General features: G+C 43.1%; 1 protein-coding gene across 1 annotated transcript in view; it reads left to right on the top strand.

The window, feature by feature from the left end:
• The window catches only part of TMPRSS7 (transmembrane serine protease 7), a 434,671-nt gene that overhangs the window by 368,789 nt on the left and 39,911 nt on the right, over positions 1 to 25,971 (top strand). Inside the window, exons 16-17 of the mRNA XM_078658964.1 lie at positions 4,460 to 4,728; positions 22,487 to 22,493. Of these exons, the coding sequence (XP_078515090.1) occupies positions 4,460 to 4,728; positions 22,487 to 22,493 (276 nt within the window). The remainder of the gene's footprint in view (positions 1 to 4,459; positions 4,729 to 22,486; positions 22,494 to 25,971) is intronic.

Raw genomic sequence — 25,971 nt, 5'->3', positions numbered from 1 at the left:
TTCCATCGAAAGAGTGTTTTCTTTTAGTTAATAACGTTGGTGCTGTTTGACATATCTTCCCCTAACTTTCCAAAAAATTGTTCATCCACCTCAGCTCCATCCTGGAAAGCCTAAGGGTGATCTGTCAAGAGGGATGAGAAAATGGAGGTCCCAAAACATGATTTTCCAAAGTTAATTCCCAAAGTGATATAAAAAAAATAAGGCTGAACAGAATTACACCAAATATGGCAGAATGTTTGATCTTAACTTTGATATGCTTTTCATTATTTGGTGTAAATCTGTTCAGTCGTTTTGGAAAAATTGGTGGTTTGCACATGTTTTCTCCAAATACAAGGAAGTGCTACACATGCATTTGTTCCCGGTAGTTATTGTTGTCCTATAGTCTGCACAATTTGTTTCAGGGCGCACATATTAGTATGCTATTCACTTGTTTTATTTTTGTGCTCATAGGAGACAGCTCTTTCTTTCCAGACTAACTGAAGATGTTGTACCTCACCTCTGGCACAGTATGATAAGACTGGTGTTTTATTATTTAAACAGCGTCTGTGCTGAACTCACTGAGAGGCACTTCATGCCGAAGTTATCATTGAAGCTTCTGTGAGCTGTGACTGAGAAGCAAGATAACAGTGCAAGAGAAGTAGCAGGCCTGCACACTCAAATGAGGTGCATTCATTAATGCACTGAGGCCGGCTTCCTGACACACTATACCAAGGTGTGGAGATAGATCATTTGAACAGGTCTGGCAGAAGGGTACTCCCGATATGCTCTCCTAGTGTAGATGTATCAAAGATAGATATGAGTAACATTAGGAACAATTAACATGTTTGTATTGTTTGTATTTGTCACCATTCTAATAATTCTCATAACAATGATGTGCCTCATCTGTCTACTAATCTAAATTTATGTTTTATTTACAAGGATTAGAGCTTTTGATAAACATGTCAAAATGTGTTACCGTTTCTTTCCTTTGTAACACTTTAGGCATGCAAAAGTAACAAACAAAAGGGTTAGCTTTGTTTCCACAAATTCCTTGGAAATCAGCGTGGTCATTGTGAGACGTTGGCCTGATATATGCTGTTCACTAGTCTAGTTGGCACCTTGCACTAGTCCAAACGACCCTTATTGATGGTAGGTTTAAACACAACCTATATCGAAAGCTATCCTAGTGGTAGCTGTGGAGAGCAGCCTTCAGGCTCAGTCTTGAAGGAATGTAAAGCAGCTTCTTTTACCAGTCTATAATCTCATGAATGACCAAATGAAAGGAGAACCACACCAGGTATATATATAAAATATATGTATTTATTCTAAACACATCCCTCTAGTCTCTTTATGAGGCTAGAGGCAAAAGTACATTCAGTAAACTTATTTAGCAAACAGTAAATTACCACAATATACGTTGAGCCCTAGAGACGTACCAAACCATATATTAAGAGAGTGGTATAAGAACCACGACTGACATAGATACAAGGCCTAGAGCCTTTAGAACCGCTGGCACCACCAGGAACCACCCAAGGTAGTGACACAGAGGACCCACGGGGGATGCTTGCATTGTCTAAACACAGCCGCGAATCACCATTAACTTCTATGGGGAAAGTCGCGTTGGAAATTTAAAGATTAAGGACACCTAGAAGAGGACTTGGAGCAAACCCCTTTAGAACTAGGAGGTTCTAGAGTCAACACCCATGGGAGCACGGGAGTACTCGAGTTACCTCACCCAGGGAAGACGGGTGCGTAGGTGTGTTTTCGTGTCAGGTTTTGTCGGCGATTTCAATGGCGAGCTGCTGCAGAGTGCTGCTGGCGACCAAGTGGAAAGTGTCCGAGTGGATCCAAGGGTGGATCGGAGATATGAAAAACCTGAATGCAGAGGGGACAGAGTCTGGGTCACTTAAAGTGAACAGGAAGGTGATGAGAAGGTGCCAACCGATGTCGGGTGATTTCAAGCATATCGGCTTTCCTCTCTAAAATGATTGCATGTATATTAGGTACACTCCAGATTGGTTACTGGGTTACCTTTGTGAGTCCCTAGTATATGGCACCTTAGGTACTAAGGGCATAGGTACCCCAGAGACCTACGAGGGGCTGACGCATGTATTGGCACCTTCTCATCGCCTTCCTGGTCACTGGCAAATACATCTACGAGATTAGATATGGTATTGTGAGCTAGCCAAGCAACATTTACTGATGATATAAGTAGACTCAGTCTTTATATGTAAAGTTTTGTTGACCTGATACACATTCCTCCTAAATCCGTAGGATCCATGTAACATAGGTGGGACAATAAGTGCTGCAGGCCCACTGGTAGAATGTAATCTACAGGCCCTGGGAATATGGTATGCCACTTTAAAAGGGACATACAGGTAAATTAAATATCCCAGATGGTATATGCCATTAAACCATTTTAGGGGAGTGAGCTGGTGGCTCAGTGGACTAATGCATTCACTTAAGGGGCCTGTGTTCGACCTCATGGTCATAGGTTCAAAACCTGTTTCAAACCTACCACCAGGTACAAAAATGAGTCCCTCAGACACAATATTCATATCACTTCTGGACATATATGGAAATTAAGACTTTTTTCTAAGGCTAAATTCATAAATGGAAAGAACAGTAAACAACACCAAATATGTTTCACAAAGTAGCAATGAATTCCTAACATTAATCAAAGCAAGACTTTAACATGCCTAAAACTGTATGCTCTTATTTTATAGCTGCATAGTGGGTACTACATACATCTATCACGCATGAGTATCTTGCCCCATTTGAAAAGTATTTGTAAAGCAAATGAAACAATTTTTCTGGCAAGAATGCAGGTCGTGACTTCATTTCTTTATTTCTTTTTTTTTCCATTTTAAAATATTCCCTTTAGCAGCACTTCTCCTTCATCGATTTTATTTACTCTTTGTCTAATCTCAATTCCCATTTGTTTACCTCCTTACGGGGGTGACCGCCATTATCAATTTTTTTCATTTTCTAGCTTTTTTTTACTTTTGCAAAGTTGTTCCTTTTCTGTCTCCATCACAGTTTGTTTTAGCAATTTTTACTTTTCCATTGGGTGGATTCCATATACACTCTTTTCCTCGTCCCATCTTAATTTTGATTGTTATTTCCTATTTTCCTGAAACAAATTCCGTATTATTTCTATTTTCCTAATTCTTAAATGAATTGGAGCTTTTTGAGGTCTGACTGTTTTAAAGTCATAATTATTGTATTGGGTCAAAATACATTTAAATTCCAGTGATGGAGCTGGACAAAGATTTTGATGAGGCACAGTGGCAAACTATACTACAGAGGAAGATCAACGTTGCAACTCACACACAGGGCAAATAAACACTTTATACCCTCCTCTACAGGTGAAATTATACTCTACTACGCTTTCATGCAATAAACAAAACTTGCCCTGAAGCTTGTTCAACATTATGTGAAAAAGGGCTCCCTCACCCCCATTGTACGGGAGAGATCAAAACTGCAGAAGTTCGGTTGTGAAGCATTGAGGTTGTAAAGGTGATTAGAGGAAGAGAACTCCTGCATGAGCTTAAAACTATACTTTTGCAATTCCTGTCAGAATACATAAATTTACCACTGAGAGTAAAGGTAGAGAAGACCATTTTCCTATTCCTGTCATGGCAAAACAGCCAATACTAGCATGGTGTGGAACCAAATAGATAGATAGCATAAGATCTGGCTACATACAATGCAGCATGTATTAGTCATGGACAAGAAAGTACACAGCCTTAGAGACTCTTAGAAAGTTTAGGAAGGGCTACAGCCTAATTCTCAGACAAAACACAAAGACTCAGAATCACATATTATTAGCTCAGAATCAGGAATTTTACAACGCCTAAGGTATTAGTAAACAATCAGCATTGCCTTGTGACTACACTTGTTCAGTAACATATCGTAAACCCATAACTCATTGATTAAGCGATGCCACCAACCCAGACACTAACAAACAAATTCCCAGTTTAAGGTAAACTTAGACCAAAAGTCTTAGTTTACGACTTTCGGTATTCACAAAGGTAAGTTACGAGTAGTTTCTTCATGTCAGCACTTGGGGCAGATTCTCTGCAGTCGGGCGGAATCTCACTTAAGGTGTGGAGTGGAATCACCCCAAGTGCGGATGTAAAGATACCAGTCGTAACTTACCTTTGTGAATACCGAAAGTCATAAAATTTGACTTTTGGTCTAAGTTTACCTTTATGAATATCAAAAGTTGTAAACTTGGCCTTTTTGTTCAAGTTTACCTTTTTGAATACCGAAAGCCGCAAACTTTAACTTTTGGTCTAAGTTTACCTTTGTAAATTGGACCCTATGTTCATGATCCGCTAGGCTCTCTAACCTATGAGTTAGGAAGCCAAAACTACTGATCATAAAAATGTAATATTGACATTTCTGATTTGATATTTATTCAAATATTTTAATTTTGTGAGCAATGATTATTATTTATTATTTCTTCTCTAATTAGGTTATCTGATCCTAGGCAATGGACAGCTCATTTGGGAATGCGTGTTCAAGGCTATGCTAAATTTGTTTCAACTATTAAAAGAATCATAACTCATGACTACTATGATAATAGAAATTTTGATTATGACATAGCACTGCTACAACTCAGCACAGCATGGTCTAGTTCAGTGAAGGGAATGGTTCAGCCAATATGCATCCCGTCAACAGCACAACAAGCACGTGGCGGTACCAAATGTTGGATTACCGGCTGGGGCCTAAAGCAAGAAGCAGGTAAGAATGCATTGCTCTTTCCCTATAAAATATCACAAACAGGATGTGCAATCTCGGAAATCTAAATGTGTGATACATCCTCTTAGTAACCAAAGATTCCATTCTGACCACCCATTTGGCAATCCTCAAGGTGATGTAATAAAGATTTGCCTGTACCTTAGCACAGATTCTTCTTCACAGATTTGTTCACATTTTAGAAGCATGTTTTTTGTGAGGTGGTGGCACTGAGAAATTGCAGATCTAAGTTTTAAGTCATTGTTGCTATCTTTTAGAAAAAGATTGGAAGTCCATAAACTATATATTCACTTAGTAAACAAAGGCCATCATTTATAATTTAATAAAGTAGAGTTACTTTTTTTCAAAAAGATTCACATTTGAAGAAATAAGGAGTTATGGGACATGGACTGTGAACCATCTTAGATGCTAAGTTGGCTGAGATGTATACCACTATTGCAGTACCATTTAATTTGCCTTTGCACTAATAATAAATGTGCCAAGTGTTGGTTTATTAACACACTTATTTTAAATGTTAGGATTCATTGGCCACATATATATTATTTACTGGCATCACCTACATAGTAAACATCCATATGCACACAATAAAATATACTATTTATCACCATTGTTTAGAGTGGGAAGGGGTCATGTCTCACAGGAGAGCAAGCCTCCAGTGGGTTATGATTTCCACCCCCTTCTTCACTAATGGTAAAGAATAACATGCTACACTCTGAGTATCTGCACACATGTTTTTAGTGTGCATTTTTTTAATGGCATTTAATTAAAAAGAGGATCTAAGGTTTTAAATTTGTGAAGTGTGATAAAATCACATTAAATAGAACTTGTGATTGTTAGCAAAGCCATTGTAACATGCTGTGAGTAAACAGGCCTTTTGCTGGTTTCACCCCCATTTTTTACTCCTGTTTTGACTACTAAGCACTTGTGTAATGGCTCTGAAATGTCTTGAGCCTTACTAACCAGGACTCAGTACATGTGCTCTGATACTTTAAAAGGTATACAGTTGATTGACTTATACTCTGTTGGCATAGTCTAACTTACTTGTAAGTCCCTAGTATTTGGTACCAATGGTACCCAGGGCCTGTAAGTTATAGTGTCCCCTCAGGGACTGCATCACTTGTTGCATCACCCTGAGAGGGATCAGGTAAAACGTGGCTCCCAGTCTACCACTGAAGGCTGGAAGAACAGTTTTAAATTGCTAACTCAACTCTGTCTTCTAAGCAGTGGCAAAGCCCAAACTCCATTTTTAATAGGAGTAAGTCACCACTGCATCAGGTCTATCCAGTCCTAAGGCAGTGTGCTGTATCAGTAAATGTGTCATGTGTTTAACATGTTCTAACAGTAAAAACAAGCAATTGTGATTTTTAGTGGGTGAGAGACTGGTAGCCCCATTGGCAAGTACAGAGTTACGTGGTCAGTGGCAAAGCACGAGTGCCATTGGCCATAATGCACACAAGGAAATTTAGCCATCCTAGTGCCTCTATGGCTAGTTAAAGACAATCATCATTAGGGTGCAGTGGGTCCTTTACTCCTTTCTCAGTACCAATGCGCCTGTAATATTACTGATAGCTATGCCACTGGATTCAATAAAGTCATGTGACTTGCACATGGAATGGTCAGCATAGCACACTTGAATGTTCTTCCTCTTCAGTCTATTTTGAGGAGGTGCTGTCTCGAATGGTGCGAAGCCTCAGTTGTTTATGTGACTATTTTTTAAATGTGCAGGCAAAATGCAGGTCACAAGATCAATTTCAGAGGAATTTACTTAACCCTCATCCAAATAAACAAAATTCCTAGTGTGTGTTTCGAGAAAATAAATCCTAGGTTTCAATACATGTAAATGTATATTGAAACTGGACGATTTTACCAGCAAGCACTAGGTTCTTCATCCAATCTATTTTTATTATTAAAAGGATGTTGTTAGACTACTATAAACTGATCAAATTTGAGAGAAAGTATCTGTTTAGGCAGAAATGTTAACTTAGGGGCTGATTAGGATAGCAGTCAGACAGCACACCAACAGGCTGACAGTGGCGGTCCGACCACTGACAGCCCTTCAGTCTGACCGCCACATTTCAGTGCTCGCAGTAGGACCCACAAGGGGTGGAGTCCAGACCGCCACCTCTAGCAGGATCTGAGATCCCGATTGGGCGGCAGAAGGAGTCGCGGCCCTGAATGGAGGTGGTGCCATGCTAAGCACCGCCGTTGGTATTTGGATATCCCTTTCCAACAGCTGCTCATGGCGGGAACACCACCATGTACATGTTGTTGGAAAGGGATATTGGGGGCATCAAATTGGGCCCCGTCCCTCGTGGGCCCCATGCAAACGGGCCCTGGGGTCACATGTAGTGCCCCCACTCACCTCCATGCACCTTGTGCCATGCACCATATAGGTCATGGCACACAGCCCATGGTGTGTAGGAAGTGCTCATTTTCACTGTGTCTTATGCTGCTACCCTTTTCCAGGGTCACAGCACAAGCCACCATGAAAAGGAGCACTTTCTGACCGCCAGCCCAGCAGTCTCATCCGAATGCGGTGGTTGGACCACGGACTGCTTGTCAGGAGGTCTCCTGACCCCTGCGATTGCAGACAGCTGTCCGACCGACCGATATGGTAATCAGCCCTTTAGTTCGAATACTGCTCTAGGAAAGACCATGCACTTGAAACATGGAGCCGGTACCCACATTACTTTTGTTTTATTTATTATCACATTTATATAGCCCAAGACATACAGAAGGGGTTTCTGACTGCTTTGGAACAATGCACATTAAAATAGTAGGAAATTAAAAATGACAACTATTTAAAGAGGTCATGGGGAAAAGAAATCATACTTTCAAAAAGTACTTCATACTTTGTCTGTGGCTTGCCTGAAAAACACACTTTTGCTAGGGTCTGGACCCTCCTGTCCTTAGCCCTTCATTAACATACAGTGTGGAGATTCAGGGAACGCAAACCCCCTGTTTTATACAATTTGCGGTCCCCAGGCTTATGCTCCTGCTTCAATCCTTGTAACTTATATGAATTGTCTCTCAAAATTGATTATGGATGGACTCGGTCACCTAACAAGCACCAAGTTAGCAATGAGTGCCTCTCGCTGCATGCTGCATGCAGTATCAGTGGCATATAATGAATACTGTGTGTTTGGGGTAAGGCTGTTGGGTTATTTGTGTGCAGGAGTGAATGTGTGGTGGGAGTGACTGTTGAGTGTGTGGATGTTGTGTGTGTGTGTGTGTGTATGGTAGGATATCATCTGGTGAGGGGTGGTATAAGCACAAGGTTGTCCCCTGGTCAACAAGAAAGCCCCGCCTACATGGGACACACCGGCACCTCTTGCACCCTGTGTGACCTAGATGAGGCGGAAGGGTGCGTCTAAGTGGCAATTCCAATCTCCCGCTTTGAGGCACATATAAAGAAAGAAATGTTTCTACTGCTTTTTCAGTACCTGTTTTACAGTCCCGATGTGGAGCTACATTCCCCAGGTGCACGGGTTGTTTTTAGGCATTGTAGATAACAAGTGTTACTATTATCATATTTAACACGTTCAATGTACCAACTTCGAAAGGATGGAAGGCTGGGTCAGCCTAGCCAGGAATTAAACTCGATACCTGCACATTACCTCATCGATCCATGCTGTCATCAAGTGGCAAGTGGGTGGTACTGACATGCAAAATGAAGGAGGCATGGGATAGGAGAGCGGGAGCAGCAATAACATAAGGGCTAAAGCAACGAGGGAAGGGGGAACAGCAATAAAGGAAAGCAGGAAGAGGGGGTTTGGGGAAAGGGAATGGGAGTGAGTGGGAAGAAGAAGAAAAAATACCAGAATCACAGCGTGGGCAGCGGACTGGCACTAATTAAGTTGATGAAGCTGTGCTTGGTCCATGCTCCACAAAGGGCAAAGAAAGTGATGCTTGGCATGTGCTGGCCAATTAAGAGTCAGCAAAGAAGAGTAACAACAAAGCCAACAAACGGTAAGCAATGGGCAGGCTCTGAGCCCTTTACTGTGCACAATATGTCTTGCAAGCAAGAGTACATGCAGCAGCACATGCACTGTCACAGGCCAACCTAAAAAGGAGAAGGAACACTTAGGAAAAAGTGGAGGAATTCTTTTGGGTATGCACCAATGACCACTGTCATTTAGACAGACCTCTGAAAATATTGAATCTGACAATTTTAATGGTTCAAAACTAATTGTTAATGTTAGCTAATGGCAGCGAGTGAAAGAGGAACAGAACATAATTTCCTATTATAGCAAAACTAAGGCAACTGAAACAACCTGTCACATTCCCATCAAAAATAGAATTGCAGGATAACACCAAACAGAGTTGTACCACATATTTTAACCCCGACAGTGATCCCTTGCTGTGAATTCCTTCTTGCTATATCCATAATTCATAAGTAAAGCCAAATTAAAAGTCTATAAAAGGTGCAAAATGAAGCAAAAAGAACCTCATAATCCTATGTGTACTTGCATGTTTCAAGTGCAGCCCTTTGGCTCCCTTATGTAAGTGTGAAACGCTTATTTATTTATTTATTGATTGATTTCTAGAGCGCATGGCTGCCCGTGAGCGTCCCAGCGCTAGTGATAGAGCTGGAGAGGACGAGAGAGGGAAGTTAAGGGGATAGCCAGGTTTTCAGGAGTTTGCAAAAGGACAAAAGGTTGGGCTGAGCACTATTGGAAGAGAGTTCCACAATTTGGAGGCATTATACGCAAAAAGAGACCCCTCCAGATCGAGCCATTTTGATCCTGGGAATTGAAGCCAGATGGAGATGTGTGGACCGAAGGGCTCTGTTGGTTTTGTAAGGGTAAATAAGATCTTTCAAGATAGGGGGAGCCTTACCATGAAGAATTTTATGAGTAGTACAGATTGCCTTATAGTGTACTCTTTCCAGTATGTGAAGCCAGTGAAGTGACCTGAGGGACGGTTTAGCTGAGCAGTGGTTGTTAGTGCCTGTAAGGAGCCGGGCGGCAGTATTTTGCACAACCTGCAGTTTGGCCGTCACATTCTTTGGGGCACCAAGATAAAGAGCATTACCGTAGTCCAATCTGGACAATATGAGGCCCTGGATCAAAAGCTTCCTGGACTGGATAGGGAGCAAAGGTAAAATTTTGCGGGAGGTACGAAGGAGGCCGTAGCAAGTTCCGGCGGTTTTCCTTGCTTGGGTGTTAAGCGTAAGGCCTTGGTCCAGCCAAATCCCCAAGCTTTTAAGGTCTGACTTCGGGGTCGGGGCGGACCCATACACGGGGGCCATAAAGTCTCAGGACGAAAATGAGACTGATTACCTATGACCAGAATCTCCGTCTTGTCGCTATTAAGCTTGAGGTGGGATCTATCCATCCAGCTAGATATATCCTTGAGACAGGAATAAAGATCGATGGAAGGGTGGTCCTGTTGACTCAGTGATACAACCAGCTGGGTGTCATCAGCATAGGTCAGAAGTTTGATTCCATATAGAGTGACAATTTTTTCAAGGAGAGACATGTACACATTGAAAAGCGTAGGGCTCAGAGATGAGCCCTGAGGGACGCCGCAGTGTACCGGGGTTATGTTGGAAATGAAATTGCCCTCAGCCACCTGAGAGGAGTGGCTATTTAAAAAGGATTTCAGCCAGGACAGGGCAAGTCCAGAGATCCCCAAATCCCTAAGATGGTGGACCAGTGTCAGATGGTTTACGGTGTCAAAGGCTGCACTCAAATCCAGGAGGATCACTGCCACTGATCCCCCTGAATCTATGATCTTTCTGGCCTCTTCCACTACCGCAATCATAGCGGTTTCCGTGCCCTGGCCCGGGTTAAAGCCCGTCTGTGAGGGCTTAAGCAGATCCCTTGATTCAAGGTAGTCGGATAACTGGCGATTGATAAATTTTCTGCCACCTTGCTAATGCCTGGCAGAAGGGAGATGGGCCAGTAGTTGTTTAGTTCCAGAAGGTCAATATTGGCTTTTTTCAATAGAGCTTAAACTATGGCCTTCTTCCAGCTCGGGGGTACAATGCCATGTGAAAGGGAGATGTTAATCAGATTTACCATGGGAGCAAGGATGGTAGGTGCACCTAATTTTAAGATGTTAAATGGGGCTGAGTCTAGCGGAGAGCCGCTCTTAATTGATTGAACAATAGGGGAGAGTATATCTTTTGTAATGGGGGCAAACATGTCCAATCTGGGCTCAGTAGGCTTTGGTACTGATGCAGATGGTTTAGGTGGTCATCGATATTATACAGGGGGAGATGCTTCAGGATGTTTTTAATTTTCTGGTCAAAGAACTCCGCTAACTCGTTACAGCGGTTATCAGAGGGGTCCACAGGAAAGGGAGGGACCGGGGTTTTTAGAAGCTTTTCCATAATGTGAAAGGTTTCTCTTGAAGAGTTAGAAGAGGATCTAATTTTTTCTTCAAAAAAAAGCAGCTTGCGCTGATTTGAGAGCCTTTTTATAATTTAGAATCGTAAGTTTGTAGTCCTGCTTTCTGTGGGGTCGAAATTCTTCCTCCAAGCCCTTTCAGACCTTTTACAAAGTTTTTTTAGGAGACGGACCTCCAGAGTAAACCAGGGCAAGTGGTGGTCTTGCCCCATGGTTTAAGGGCAGGTTTTTTTGGGAGAATTATGTCCAGAGAGTTTTCAATCCACGTGGAAAACATGGTGTCTGCTAATACTGGGTCCGACTCACAGGTCGGAGGGGAAAGCTCCAGGATATGTCTCCATTTTTCCGGTTCAAGTTTTGACCAAGGACGTGCGAGTATGCTGGGAGCAGATCTAGGGCAGTGAGTGACGGGAATCCACCAGCTAAACGGGATGAGGAAATGGTGTGACCATGGAACAGGAATCGGTGCCAGCACCTTAAGATCAGGAATATTGGAGAAGATGGGATCCAGGAGATGTCACCGTGTGTGGGTGGGTTGATGGTTTCCCAAATGGAGCTGGTAGGCTGCTAAATCCAGTAACAATTCAGCAGCTACCTTGTCTCCATCATTATCAAAGTGGATGTTTAAATCTTCTACGATCACAAGGTTGGGAAGAGTACTAGCCAGAGACAGTGAAGTTTCCAAAAGGGAGCTACAGAATTGACCAATGGCACCTGGAGGGCGGTAGATCAAAATTCCGGAGAAAGATTTACACGGGGATACTTGGATGGCAAAGTGAGCATTTTCACAGTCTGCTATGGGGCTGCCGTGAAGACGGCATGAAAGATGCTCTTTATATATCATAGCTATCCCCCTCCCTTTCCCTTGGAACGGTCAAGATGTTGGATGAGGAAGCCGGATGGCAGAGCCTGGACGATATTCGGATCGGAGTCAGAAGATAACCACGTTTCTGTTAAAAACAGAACCTCAAGCTGGTAGTCTTCTAGGAGTATAGAGATTTCCAGCGTGTGTTTAGGCAGTGATCTACAATTCAACAGAGCCATGTTGATAACTGTGTGAGGAGTAAGATCAGGCTCGTCGAAAGTTAGCGTATATGGGCAGTGGAGGCAATGATTGCGAGAGCCACCAATTATAATTGAGTGGGCGCAAGGAGGCAGGGGTGTCTGTCTCAGTTGGAGTAAGGAGTCTCTGGAATACTCTAAAGGAGTATGAGGGTTAGAGGGTAAAGTGCTGGGCCCTAAGCCCGTTCTGGCGCGGACGGGCGCAGACGGGCTTACCTCTGGCGCACCTCCGGAGTGCCAATGGCATGCCTGCTGCGCTCATCCGCTGCACGTCCGCGTTATAAGGGGCATTTTGTAGTGCTTGGGCCAACTCGCCCTGAGCACTAGCCAGCCGACCTCAACTACACCCAAGATGTCGCCTGTGCAAATGCGCTCGAGTGCCTAATCCCGCGTACCAGGTGCCCCAAATCGGCCGCCTGAAAACGCGTAGACCCCCGGGAAGAGCGAGTGTGAAGGTAAGGGAGAGAACAGTATTTTAAAAAGGTTGCACAAAAATCACAGCGTTCTACAGTTTAAAAGTAACACACAAATCACAGCGTTCTGACAAATTAAAAAGATTAGGTCCCTGACTCCCGGCTTCCGCCTCAAGAGTCTCTGTCACTATCCACTATCTTATCAAAGGTTACCAAGCTGAGGACAGAGCTCGAACTACCCACTTTCTACAGTGGGTAAAACACTGTTTGACTACATCTACAGGCAAACATTGGTGAGAACTGGGACAGCCTTACAGCACCCAATATGTAATTCCCCACCCCTTAAAAAAAGATTACAAAGGGCACCTACTCATTTTTGGAGCTGTTGATTTGGTTTCCAGAGCCTGAGGGTAGCCCATTGGTGCTGTGCTGGCTCTATCCACGAGTAAAATAGCATCAAGACATGGCCCCCACCCATTCCACCTTAACAACATTTACTCTTCTGAAGCATTCTGAAAATATGAAATATGTGGCAAAGATTACCAAGCACTGAGCTATGCTTGAACATGCAAGCAACCACTTTCTATAGTGATTAAAAGACTGTTTGTCTACATGTACCAGCATGCATTGGGGAGGACTGGGACAGTCTTTCCAGAACCAGTGTGTAGCCTCACCCTTTGGTTATAGACATTTAGATTGGCTATTTACTCAAGCAGGGAGTTGATTTTAGATAAAGGGCTTGGTCTTTAAATTTGAAAAAAGTTGTGCCTTTTGCAACACTTAAACATATTTTAGGTACAACTACTCAACGGCCCAACATTCTAATTTGTATGACATGGTGGTAGACAGACACACAAAAAGCGATGGGAGGAATGCTTGCAATAAGTCTCTAACCACTGGCAATCGCTCGGGTGGCATTCCAACTCTTTGTTCTTTTGTGTATCATGCCACCTCAAATTGGACTCAGTCATATGCAAATCAGTCTTGACCTTGCTCCAATAGGAACAGTGCAGTTCAAGCCGCTAGGCCAGCTCCACCCTGCACCAGTACACAAGCAAACACAGACTAGTTTTGCCTTGATTGAGGCTCATTAGTCAGGTGTAGTTTGATAGGGCAAAACTGGTCTGGGGGCTAATCGTGATCCCTTCTGGAGGGGTTTCATCCGGCAGTTCAGGAGGGACTGTTCCCATGAGGAGCAGGTTAGATCCGGATTTGCATAAGGTGGGACTTTGTCAGGAATCTGCTCCAAGCTATTGCCAATGGCTGAGATTAACTCAAGCATTCCATCTACCACATTGTTGTTGTTGTTGCAGTTAATGTCCTAAGCTTAATGGGTATGCCCAGGTGAGTGGTCTCTCCAAAATAACTTGACCCACAAGTTTTACCATTGAGTCATTCAAAGAGATAGATAGTAACCGGGAACAGCCATTACAATGCGGCTGTTTCCCCGCATGCCATTACATCGCAATCGTTAAAATGCATGCAACATAACACCGCATAGCCATTACTATTAATTTTTTTACATTGCATGTGCTTTTACAATGCATGTGATGTAAAAAAAATATGGTGATCTACCTTGATGTGAGGAAACAGAGGCTCTTCCATTTCCTCACAACGATGTACACCGCCCTCAGAGCCGACGTGAAGCTGGAACCAGGAGGAGAGAGGAACCATGAGAAAAGAGAGGTAAGGGGGATTGGGCCTGGAGTGGGGGGTTACGTTTTTAAGGTAAAAGGGGTTCGGGTGGGGTGTCTGCGTAGTGCAGGGTAGTGGTTTAGGGTAGTGTTGGGGGTTGTGCAGGGTAGTGTTTAAGTGTAGGGAGAGGACTGGGGTTAGGGGAGGGTCGTGCTGGGGGTAGTGTTTTAGGGTTAAGGGTAATGTTCTGGGGGTCGTGCAGGGTAGTGTTTAAGTGGAGGAAGAGGACTGGGGGTCAGGGAGGGTCGTGCTGGGGATAGTGTTTTAGTGTTTTGGGTAATGTCCAGGGGGCCGTGCAGGGTAGTGTTTAAGTGTAGGGAGAGGACTGGGGGTCAGGGGAGGGTGGTGCATTGGGTAGTGTTTTAGGGTTTAGGGTAGTGTTGGGGGTCATGCAGGGTAGTGATTTTGGGTAGGGGGAGGACTTAGGTCGGGGAGGGTCGTGCAGGGAGTAGTGTTTTAGGGTTTAGGGTAGTGTCTGAGGGTCGTGCAGGGTAGTATTTTAGGGTAGGGAGAGGAATGGGGGTTGGGGGAGGGCCATGCAGGGGTACTAAATTAGGATTTAGGGTATGGAAGGGTAGTGTAACTTACTTTTCATACTTTTGCCATGAGTATACCTTTACCACGCATGCCTTTGCGCTTTAATGGCATGCGTGGTAAAGGTCGTCGCTGTAGCATGAAGAGCAGGCCAGGTGTTGCGAGCAATCATCGCTGTAGCGTGAAGAGCAGGTCAAGTGTCGTGGACTGTCACTGTAACACGCAAAGTGCAGGTCTTGCGCTGCCGGGTCCCATGGACTGTCATTGTTGGCCCAAAAAACAGGGTTCACCAGAGTCTAGCATAAGTGGTCAGCATGGAAGGCAGAGGTTTGGCACAAACTGGACTGTTAGACATCGTCAGGAGTACAAGCTGCAGGATTTTCAACTTTCTTTTAAGAGGAGTGCAATGTTATGCCAGTCAAGGATCCAGGCCCTGAGGAGGCACCTCTTGAGGATTAGGACACACTCCAGCAGAGGTCAGTAGGACTCAGGCAAGTCTAATGCAGGTCGAGGTAGGTCCAGTTGCAGCGGGTTAGCTGGGCAGTTGCAGGAACCCCTCTAAATATTATTGTGTCTCTGTAGTTCACACAGGAGGTGCGTCAAATGACCTGTGGCGTCACTCTTGTTGGGATGAAGGCAAGTAGGTCCAGTCTTCCTTCACAGACAGCAAGGCAGCCCTTCAAGCTGCAGAGTAGTCCTCTTGCAGCAGAGAAGAAGTTCTTCTATATCTTCCACAGGTCAAGGAGTCTTCTGCTGGGTGGTTCTGGAGGTCCAATATTTATACCTGGTGCCAGCTTTTGTTTGGGGAACTCAATGTTCTACCCCGCCTCTGGTTCTGGAAAGTTGTTCTGCTTCACCTGTCAAGGCTCCATACTGTCTGAGAAAAGGCAGGGCAGGCCTGGTGGTAGGTACCTTTGTGTGTGCAGAAGGAAGATCCCTTTAAAGTGTAAGTGGGGCTGGGTGCAGCCCTTTCCCAGTTTTCCTGCCAGGGTAGCCCATCCTGTCCACACCTAAGCACCCTTTGTGGTACTAACTGGAAGCAATAAACAAACTCCAGCAGCAGATCCATTCACAGTCATGTGATCCAGGACACTGGAAGAAGGCACAAATGGTTGGGACAAGTAAATACCAACTTTCTGAAAGTGACATTTTCAGAATTGTAACTCCAAATCCGACATTATCATTAGAAAGGACCTTACATTCTAATTCACTTGATTGTAAACAGTATGTATCTTCTCCCAATCTAAAGGTCGCATATATTAAATGTAACCCAGGGTTAGTCAATGGGAGAGACAGGCCTTACAACAGTGAAATACGACTTTTGGAGTTTTTCCACCTGCAGGACTTGTACAACCTAAACACACATGTCCTGCATTTTAAAACCCTGTCCTAGGAGCCTGTTGGACCTACCTTAGGGGTGACTTATAAGTATTGAAAAGGAAAGTGTAGGCCTAGCGAAAGGTTTACTTTGCCAAGTCGAAATGGCAGCCTAAAACTGCAATACAGGCCGCAGTGGTGGGCCTGATGCTTGTTTTCAAATGCTACTTTAATATGTGGCACAATGAGCACGGCATGCCGACTAGTAGCATTTAATTTAAAGGCCCTGGGTACATGTATTACTATTTACTAGGGAGTTACAATGTTACCATGTTTTAAGTAGAGAGCACACGCACTTTAGCACTGGTTAACAGTGGTAAAGTGCACACAGTACTAAAATCTACTAAATTGAATACCTCACAAAGGATGTCAGCTCTAACAATTTTATTTTGGGTGGAATTTATATAGCGCAAGCTTGACCTGAAGTTATCAGGTATCAGAGCGCTACACATGACCACCAGTTGCGTTACATAAGGACACGTTTATTTTTGTTAGGCACAGGGAGATTAAGTGGTTTGCCCAGAATCACAGGATGTTGAGCATCATTGCTGAGACTCGAACCTGGTTCCCCAGATTTGAGGTCGACCGCCCTATCCGTTGGACCATATCCTTCTCCACTTTCAATGTTGATGGCCATTATCATTGTTTATTTCCTGGGGACCACTGATAAAATGCTTGCAATATAGATGGGAATGTAGTGCTCTTGTACTTTCCTAGTTTGAAACCAGAGCTCTATACTTGGTGCCGAGGCTGTTCTGCTACCCCATAGTGTGGTACTAGTGGGCATGTCTAATTGCTCCTAGTCCTGGCTTTACATCTCATGTTATATCACATTTCACAATACATTTGGATTATTCATAGTTCACAGGCGACCTTGTAACTTCCATCATCTAACCATGAGCCTGCAGGATGATTTTGTTCCACTGCCGCCAGATGTTTCTTAACATATTGACACACTAACAGCCTCATTATTTCCATGGTTTACCACACATTATTATTACCTGTAGAATATTAAAAACACTAAATTGAGATGCTTGCTAAATTATCTCTCTGTTTGTCTCTCTCTCTCTCTCTCTCTTTCTTCTCTATTTTGACCAATGACTTAAACACATTTCCACATAACAACTCTGAAAGCAATTTCCATTTCATGCCCTTCTCTCAACGGGTGACCTCAGTGTGTTCAATCATTTCTCCAATGTACACCCCAAAGCATACATTTTCACAGGGCTACTACGGATAGCAAATGTACAGATAACTGTATCTAGAAGAGAACACTTGAAAGACATTTAGCATGTTCCTAAAAACATCGCTTACTTGCCAGGAGCAACAGGGGTGTAGAACAGGTTAGTTTTTTTTCAAGTTTCAAGTTTATTTATTTATGATAACGGAACTCGATTGAGGTCCACATAATAATTCTAACAAACAGTAAAAGGCAATAAATTCCATAAAAAAGTGCATGATATCAATTTGTCAATATAGCTGTAAAAAACATTTAAAATAATGAAACAATTTAAAGCAAAACATTTCATTTGGAGGGTTAAACATTGCTTCAATAAAATCAGAGGCTGTAAAGATACCCATTTGGAGACACATATCTCTTAACCATTTGCGTCTAAAAACCATGAGTGCCGGACAGACAAAAATAACATGATACACGTCCTGGGAATTTAAATTACAAAAATCACAAATATCAGTGCGGCCATACCATTTAGACAGAAGACAATTCAAAGGAAGTAAATTATGCCTTAGCAATAGGGTAAATCGCCGGACTCCATGGGGGAGATTCCAGGATATATATAGTTGAGGTCTTTTCATTTGACAAAAACTACTGGTAAGAAACATTCCCCTCTTCAATTTACTCGCCCCTCTGTCTACTCTATAGCCTAGCTCCCAAGAAGCCGACTTTAATATCGACTTCAATTGGGGGTGCGGATAGTGAGAAAAGATCTGATTCATCTAACTGTAATAATACAACTGCCTGTCGAAAATTCCTTACAAGTGAAGAATAAGCATTAAAGGTACCCAATAGTTAATTTTTTATGAGATGCCTCAACGTACCCGGCATTCCTTTGGCTAGGTTAAAAACCCAACGCACCACACTCGCAACTGCCTGGGCCCAAGAACTACGTAAACCGAATTCCAGTCTCAGAGAGGACGTAGAATTCGCAGTACTTACAGAGGTGAGGTTGCGTAATATTTTTCCTTCAGTAGAATCCCAAAAATTCCAACTTATCATATCCACTGTTTCTAATCCATATGTGAGAGATGCGGGGATTTTTGCTCGGAATACCTCGAGCAATATGGAGAAGTGCCTTCTACCTGTCGCCTTATAGAGAGAAACAAGGCTCTTCCCTTGAACAAGAGCTTTCCTACTAATGTTCTCGATGTGGGCTGTGTCACTTAAACTACTCGTGACAACTTTTCCAAGGAAAGGATAGGATTTTACTACTTCTAGTCTTTCACCCCCAACAGTCCAGTGGTAATTGTCATATTTGGATTTTTTCCTTCCCCGGAAACACATTATTTTACTTTTTGAAATGTTTATTTTTAGGAAATGGGTCTTAGCGTATATATTCAGGGCGTATAGGCGGCCATTCAAACCTTTTGGGGTAAGGTCCAAAATTAAAATATCATCCGCATACATTAGGCATACTATTGGAGTTCCCCCTAAAACTGGAGCAATGCCATTGATGGATAATAATAAGGCCTGGGGGAGATCAGCTATGTATAAAGAGAACAGCAGGGAAGCCAATAAGCAACCTTGTTTAAGTCCATTAATCGTGGGAATAACCTTAGATAGTCCTCTCTCCCCTCCCATTAATACTCTGCACCAAGTGTCTGTATGTAGGGCAATAACTAACCTTAGTAAACTTGAGGGCATCCCTAGATCAGATAACTTACTCCACAACAAAGATCTGTCCACCTTATCAAAGGCCGTAGAGAAGTCAATAAAAGCACCATATACACCTCCTCCACGGACTTTGATATACTTTTCTGTCAGAACCTGGAGTGCGGTAAGATTGTCCAGGGTACCATGTTGCTTTCTGAAGCCAGTCTGCTCAAGTGGTAGTATTTCTGTCGTAGATACCCAATCATTTAGAGAATTAAGTAAACATTTAGCGAAAACGTTACCGATGGCATCTAGGAGGGCAATTTGTCGGTAGTTTTGAGGTGAATCTCTTGCCCCCTTTTTAAAGAGGGGAACCAATAAACTTCCTTTCCAAGAATGCGGAACAATGCCCTCGGTAAAGCAGAGTCTAAAGACGGGATGTAGAATTTTTCCCCATAGGGTACTGTAAGATTTTAGCACAGAGATTGGGACTTCATCAGGGCCCATTGCACCGGATGTGCGCAGACCCTTAATGGCGGAAACAATTTCCAATTCGGACGGAGGTCCGTAAGGAAACAAATCCTCCTGTAGCTTACCTGGGTCAAACATCACATCATTGCCACTATATAAATGTTGGATGAAGTCAACCCAAGACTGCTCATTAATAGATATCGGTAAGGGTCTAGATCTTTACCCACATCCTTCTCCGATTAACGACCAGAAGGTCTTTGCCTGCCCACTTCTGGATGCCTCACGGAGTTTAACCCATAGGGCATCTTCTTTCTCTCGTTTTAATCTGGCCTTTATTCTATTCTCCTTCTTCTTAAAAGAGTTATCCTTTGATTGCGTTCGGGGATATAGGAGAGGTACTGATCCCTAACCAATTTATGTATTTCTATATTTAGATAACGAAGGTCAGAAGGGGTTTTTGGAGTTATTCTCCCAGGAGGAGACTTTTTTGCTTTAGATTGTAAGGTATGTAGCAAGGAAGCAAAACACAGTAGTTCATTCCCTTCCCAAAGGTGTAAGTTCTCTACTGTGTGTTCCAATATTCCGACTAAGCTTTTAATAGCCCCTGGGTGCCAATAACAAATCCTTTTTTTAGTATTAAAGTTCAATAAGTCATCCCCGATGTTCCAAGCATCCCTTTGGAATGATGTTACATTTAGTTTGACCGACAAAATATTATGATTACTGTGATCAGTGATAAGTACAGCCAGATCCTTCAAAGAACTAAAAAAAGAACTATCTACTATCATGTAATCAAGGATCGAGCCACCATTCCTTGATTTATGAGTACAATGAGCGGGACTATCTGAAGGAAGCCTTCCATTAATTATAATACAATCTACTTCGGATAAACTCTCCAAGATTATTTTCCCTCTTATATTAGTTTTAATAATCTCTGGGAATATGGCGTCTGGTATCAGGAGTGTTTCCTCCTTTAGCTAATTCATGAATAAACCCAGGGCACTATTGGATATTTTACCGTTTAAATCTCCTAATAATAGAATATGAGGGGGGGACTTAGATTCCTGAAGATTCTGTATAAAAGAACAAATAGTCTTTATACCAGTATTATAACATAAATCTGGTGGTATATAGGCATTTATTAGCACAAATGAGTTCTGAGGGACATCCATAGCTAGATTCGTCAGAGTTATTACCTGAAATAATTTATTCGGATCCATGTAATGAGAATAATTCCAATTAATTTTATTGGACAGTAAACAGGCTAGTCCTCCCTTCACACGCCCTCTCGTAGAAGGGGTGGCGCTACTCTCCAATACATAGAAATCTTTTACTACCGGGAATTTCCCCGCCAACCAAGTTTCCTGCAAACAGATCACATCTGCCTCTATAGATTACAAAAATAACAATTTTTCTAGGCTCTGTGATAGTCCAGCAATATTCCACGATAATATTTTTAATTCAGCGTTAAAAATTGGAATTCATTCTTGAAGAAAAACCTGATTTATTTGATAGAATTGCAGGGAGCCAACTCCACTCCAAATCGGCATCCTTTACCATAGTTTGTTTTTTTGGCTGAGGGTTATTTATAACCACCTGTCGCTCATTTTTTAATATCCTTATTTTTAATTCCTCAGGCATTACAAAGGCTCCATCTGAGGGACCGGAATTTATACCCTGAAATAATGCCATTTTTTGGGGTCTTTGGCTTCCTATTTTAACCTGAAGGAAAGGGACAACATCAATCCCCCTTATTTGAAGTTCCTCAGCCCATTGTAGAACATAATTTTCTACCAATTTGGAGTAACATTTTACCCATGCTATCTTTCTACCCTCTATATTTATTAGTGTTAATATATCTAAGTCTACAGATTGGATTAGTTTTAGGCTCTCTATTTCACAGAAACATTTAACCAATGCGGATCTATTTAAAATAAGATCTGGGTCAAAAAGAGGTATGAAGTCTAGGAAGAGGGTGTCCACATTTTCTCTATTCTTAGGTACCAGTTTTGATTCATTTTCAATTACTGCCACCTCTGAGAAGGGAATAGCCAAAGGATTAAGGATTGATTTTAATTTTGGATCAGGGATTGGTTCTGGTTTAGGATCATTCACCATTTTGATCTGCTCATCAGAACATAACTGGTTTAAATTAATCAAAGGATCATGTTGTATCTCTGTAGGGATCGACTTTGTGAATCCCACTGGGTTATGCAACGAATTAGATTCAGAGACCTCCAGGTTAGAGTTTTCCAAAGAGGGCTCTTGATCGCATTCAAAGGTGATTTTCCTTTGCCTTTTTTGATAAAATCTACGGTGTGGTTTTCTTTTTTTGCCTCTTTGTTTTTTAGGTAATGCTATTGTAGATTTTTTCGGAGAGACCTTGTTCAGGAGAACAGTAGGGGTAGGGGTTTCTTTATTTATTAGGGGAATAAAGATAGGAAAGATGGGAGGAGGAATGGTAGTAAGATTATCATCCAGAATCGTCAAGGCCTCAATCTCCTGGTCAATAAAAGCCACACAATTACCATTAGTTGGATTCACATTCTGTGCCGCTGTATGAGTGTGGATTGTAACCAGAGGATCTAAAACTACGGCCGGTAGGGATGCCTCATTTACTGCCCTACTGGGTTTTTTCGTTGGAGTAACTATTTTTAAAGGTGTAACAACTTCTGATCCTTTTTTATTACTCAGTAGCGCCTTTAGAATCAAGGTCACTGTATCAAATGTATTATCCGACCCACTAACTAATTTTTCCAAAAGCTGTAGGATCGACGAGATGAGTTGCTCCAGCGAAAATAGGGATTTAGATATTACGTTATCATTACTTGGATAAATGTTAAGGGGATCTTCATTTCGTGTGTGAACAGGGTTAGAGAAGGAGTTCACTTGAGAAATAGAGAACTCAGAATTTTTAGAGGGAGTGCTACTAAAAAGATGTAACCTGGGGGTAGCTGCTATGTCTTGTGTAATAATAGGGTTCTGTACTTTAAATAATTGCTTCTGAGACTCTAAGTTTATATCAGGTAAAGTGAAGTCCTCTGGTAGAAAGTTTTGAGAAGGTGATGTATCGGGATGAGTTTTTTGGTCTGCCTTAAGATAAAGAGGGACATTATCTGCTATAGCCGCTGCAGAAGAGGCAGAGATGTTACCTAAATCTGCTGCATTAACAGCTTTGGCTTGATTTTCACATAAATACACAACGTCTCCCATTTGGTTCTTATAAGGTAACTCTTTTGTAGGGGACAGGGCAACTATACCCGATAAGGTACTATCACCTTTAGTAACGACAGAATCCCACACCTGCTCTTTATTGTTAATATCTTCAACATGGCCCTCCGGCACTACTTTATTCTTTCCCTTGTCCCATAGAGAATAAAGTTGACATTTGCTTTTTAATTGTAAAGCTGACCCATCTCTATTCCGTAAAGGATTGGATTTAGTCTTGGAGCAGGCTCTACCAACTAATACTCTTCCCGATCTTAATTCTTTTGTCGTCATTATTAACAAGAAAGAGAATAAAATGTAACACTTAAATAGATTAAAATTAAAACTATGTATCCTACAAGCCAAAAACTTTAAGCAGAAGAGCTCAGAAAGTCAAAATGAAAGGGACTAAAGGGGTGTGGCCCAGCCCAGCCTCATGCGGCCGCTGTCGGTCTCAGTCGGACCCGCCCTTGTCCCGGGCTTCTCCCGGCGTGCTCCTGCGCAGCGGGTAAGGATGCTCAGATTTTTGGGAGTGCTGTTAGGCTGATGGTGGGGCGGGGCGAACAGAGAGAGCGGCAGGTGCTAGGGGCGGGGAAGAGACACCAGGTGCGCTGGAAGTTGCTGCGCAAAGCACCCTGGGTCTCGCAGTCCCTGCCCCGGCAGTTACAGCGGTCAGGCTTCTCTCAAATCAGGCTCCTCTCAAATCAGGACGCAGTGGAGCTAGGGGCGGGGAAGAGACACCAAGAGCGCTGGATGTTGCTGCGCAGAGCACCCAGTGTCTCGCAATCCCTGTCCTGGCAATTACAGCGATGTCAGGCTCAGGCTCCTCTCAAACCAGGCTCCAGGTCGGGACAGGGCAAACAACACGTCTCCATGTACGGCGAAAATGCCAGCAGGGATAAAATCCTCAATTCTCGGCTGTGGGTCCTTTCCCTGGTCGAGAGTATAGGGGGTATAGAGGTGGGTGCGGATGCAAAACCGGACAAGTACAGGTGCAGGCGAGTACAGGTGTAAGCGCGGGTCCAGGTTACATGATTACAAGGTCCAGGTTACCTCTGCAGTGCCTCCGTGCATGTGCGGGTGCGGGACCTTACCGCCTCCGACGAACATCCAGAAACAGGGAAGGTGCACAATCCCCGCTGCGCTGGTATGTCTCCGCAGCCTCCGCGACCCTGCAGCGACCCTGCAGTGCCTGTGGTAATCCGTACAGCGGCTCGCGGATTCCTCGCGGCAGCCTTCTGGCGTCCGTAACGAATTGTGATGTATTCCTATAGGTTCTGTATCGATCCCCCTATTCCTGACCCTATTCTGGTTAACAAGTTAACTAGCAGCCAGCCCATGATGCTGAAAACCCCCATGATGCAGGAACCGTTATCTGAAAAAGCCACACTACGGCACAGGAACGTGTTATCTGATTAGGTCATAACGCTTGCCATCTAATTAGACAAGCAATATTCCTCCAGCCCCTGATAAGGCATACAGAGTTCTCAAAACAAATCAAACCTATGACAACCTGGGTAAAACCCTGCGGCCATTGTTTTGATTTCATCGAGAACTTCAGCAAAAGAATGTGCTAACGACCACACCGTATGACATCCTTATTGACGTATCTATGTCCATCCTTACGTCAATCTCGGCACCTTAAAGGTATAAATATTACCGATATTGCCCTATGCAAACACACGCGGTGGTGACGAGATCGGAGCAGCCAGACTTGCCGAAGCCCAGAGCAGAGCAGACCCCGCTGGCGCAGCCCCGCCTTCCTGACGCGCTGAGAACGACACGCTGCTTTTCTCCTGCCGAGAAATCCAGCTCCGGCGCTTCCGGGTAGCCCTCGCAGGCAGCCTGGAATATCGAGACCAGAGACGAGAGATACCATCCCTCATTCCTCCTAGATTCCAGGTACAGAACTGAATAACCCCTCACAGAGAATTCTTTAGTCAGTCACTTGGCAAAACAAACTTAACTTAAACTGGAACTTTCTATCCCTGCCCACGTATTAGGCTTAGGTCAGGTACACGGGGTAGACGTAGTTAGAAACACCAGTTGAGTACGATTAGTCAAATGTATATATGTATGTATCTATTTTATTCATTTTAAACCTTCATATGGCTTAGAAACCATATCAATGTTTTTACAGTATTATTTTATACTTCTGCTTTTAATGTATGCACTTTACTTAACCATAAGTATTGCGATAATATCGATCCATTTCTCTTGTATGAGAAAAGAGACTGATCAATAAATACCATCTTTTATTGAACACGCCCGTCTCTTCCTTTTCTCTACAATCTGGTGAGACTAAGAATGCACGTACTGACTGAGTAAAATAAGTCGTCTTTTGTTTTCACACGACTCTAGAGATACACTCTTGATTAGGGGAGAGCAAAGTTGTCATGTTCTATGGTTGTCAGAAACTAAGGGGCATATTATCAAGTCTGTGCGATCAAATTATCGCCGCTTTATCGGCCGAAAACGGCCGATAAAGCGGCGACAATGGGCTTGATAATATGCTCTATGGAATTCCAATCGAAGCCCATGTTAGATGTCTTCACATCTAACATGGGCTTCGATTGGAATTCCATAGAGCATATTATCAAGCCCATTATCGCCGCTTTATCGGCCGTTTTCGGCCGATATGGCGGCGATAATTTTATCGCACAGGCTTGATAATATGCCCCTAAATCCCTTCTTGTCTATCCAGGGAGGTTCAACTCCTCCTTGCCTATTCGAGAAAGTTTCTAGTGAACTCTGAGCTAGCTGGCAAACCCAAAACTTTAAGTCTAATATCGACAGTAGTAGACCTAGTTAACGTCTGGTCTAGGCCTATACTATTGAAGGTATTATTCCAATGCGCAGAGCCTATTGGGATAATAGGAACTACACTACATGGCGCCCAACTCGTTTGGATAAGGCGATAAAAAGTAACGTAAGACATTTTCGGAGTAACTCAGTCGTGCTTTTTCACTCAGACCCCTTTTCCCCATACCACTCCAAAGACGTCTGGAGTGGGCGAAAGGTCATATCCGCCAGACCTCGCAGGAGGGAACTCCTATGTATGGTTCTTGGTTTAGTCAACGTTGAAGGATACACTGTTCCAAAATATTGTGCATCTAATCTTTGTTTCCATAAGAACCTGATCTGCAAACAAACAAAATAACCTTCTGGACAGTACAATGTCAGACAGTGAAGGAGAAAGGGAGGCAGTTATAATAGCAACTGAACTCGCAGCAGCTGATACTGCTATACAAGAAGCAGACCCGGGTATAATACTCATCCCGGTCAT

The sequence above is a fragment of the Lissotriton helveticus genome, chromosome 8 (genome assembly GCF_964261635.1).
Source record: "Lissotriton helveticus chromosome 8, aLisHel1.1, whole genome shotgun sequence".
Taxonomy (NCBI): domain Eukaryota; kingdom Metazoa; phylum Chordata; class Amphibia; order Caudata; family Salamandridae; genus Lissotriton; species Lissotriton helveticus.
Note: the sequence above shows the minus strand (reverse complement) of the source record. Positions and strands in the feature narration are given on the sequence as shown.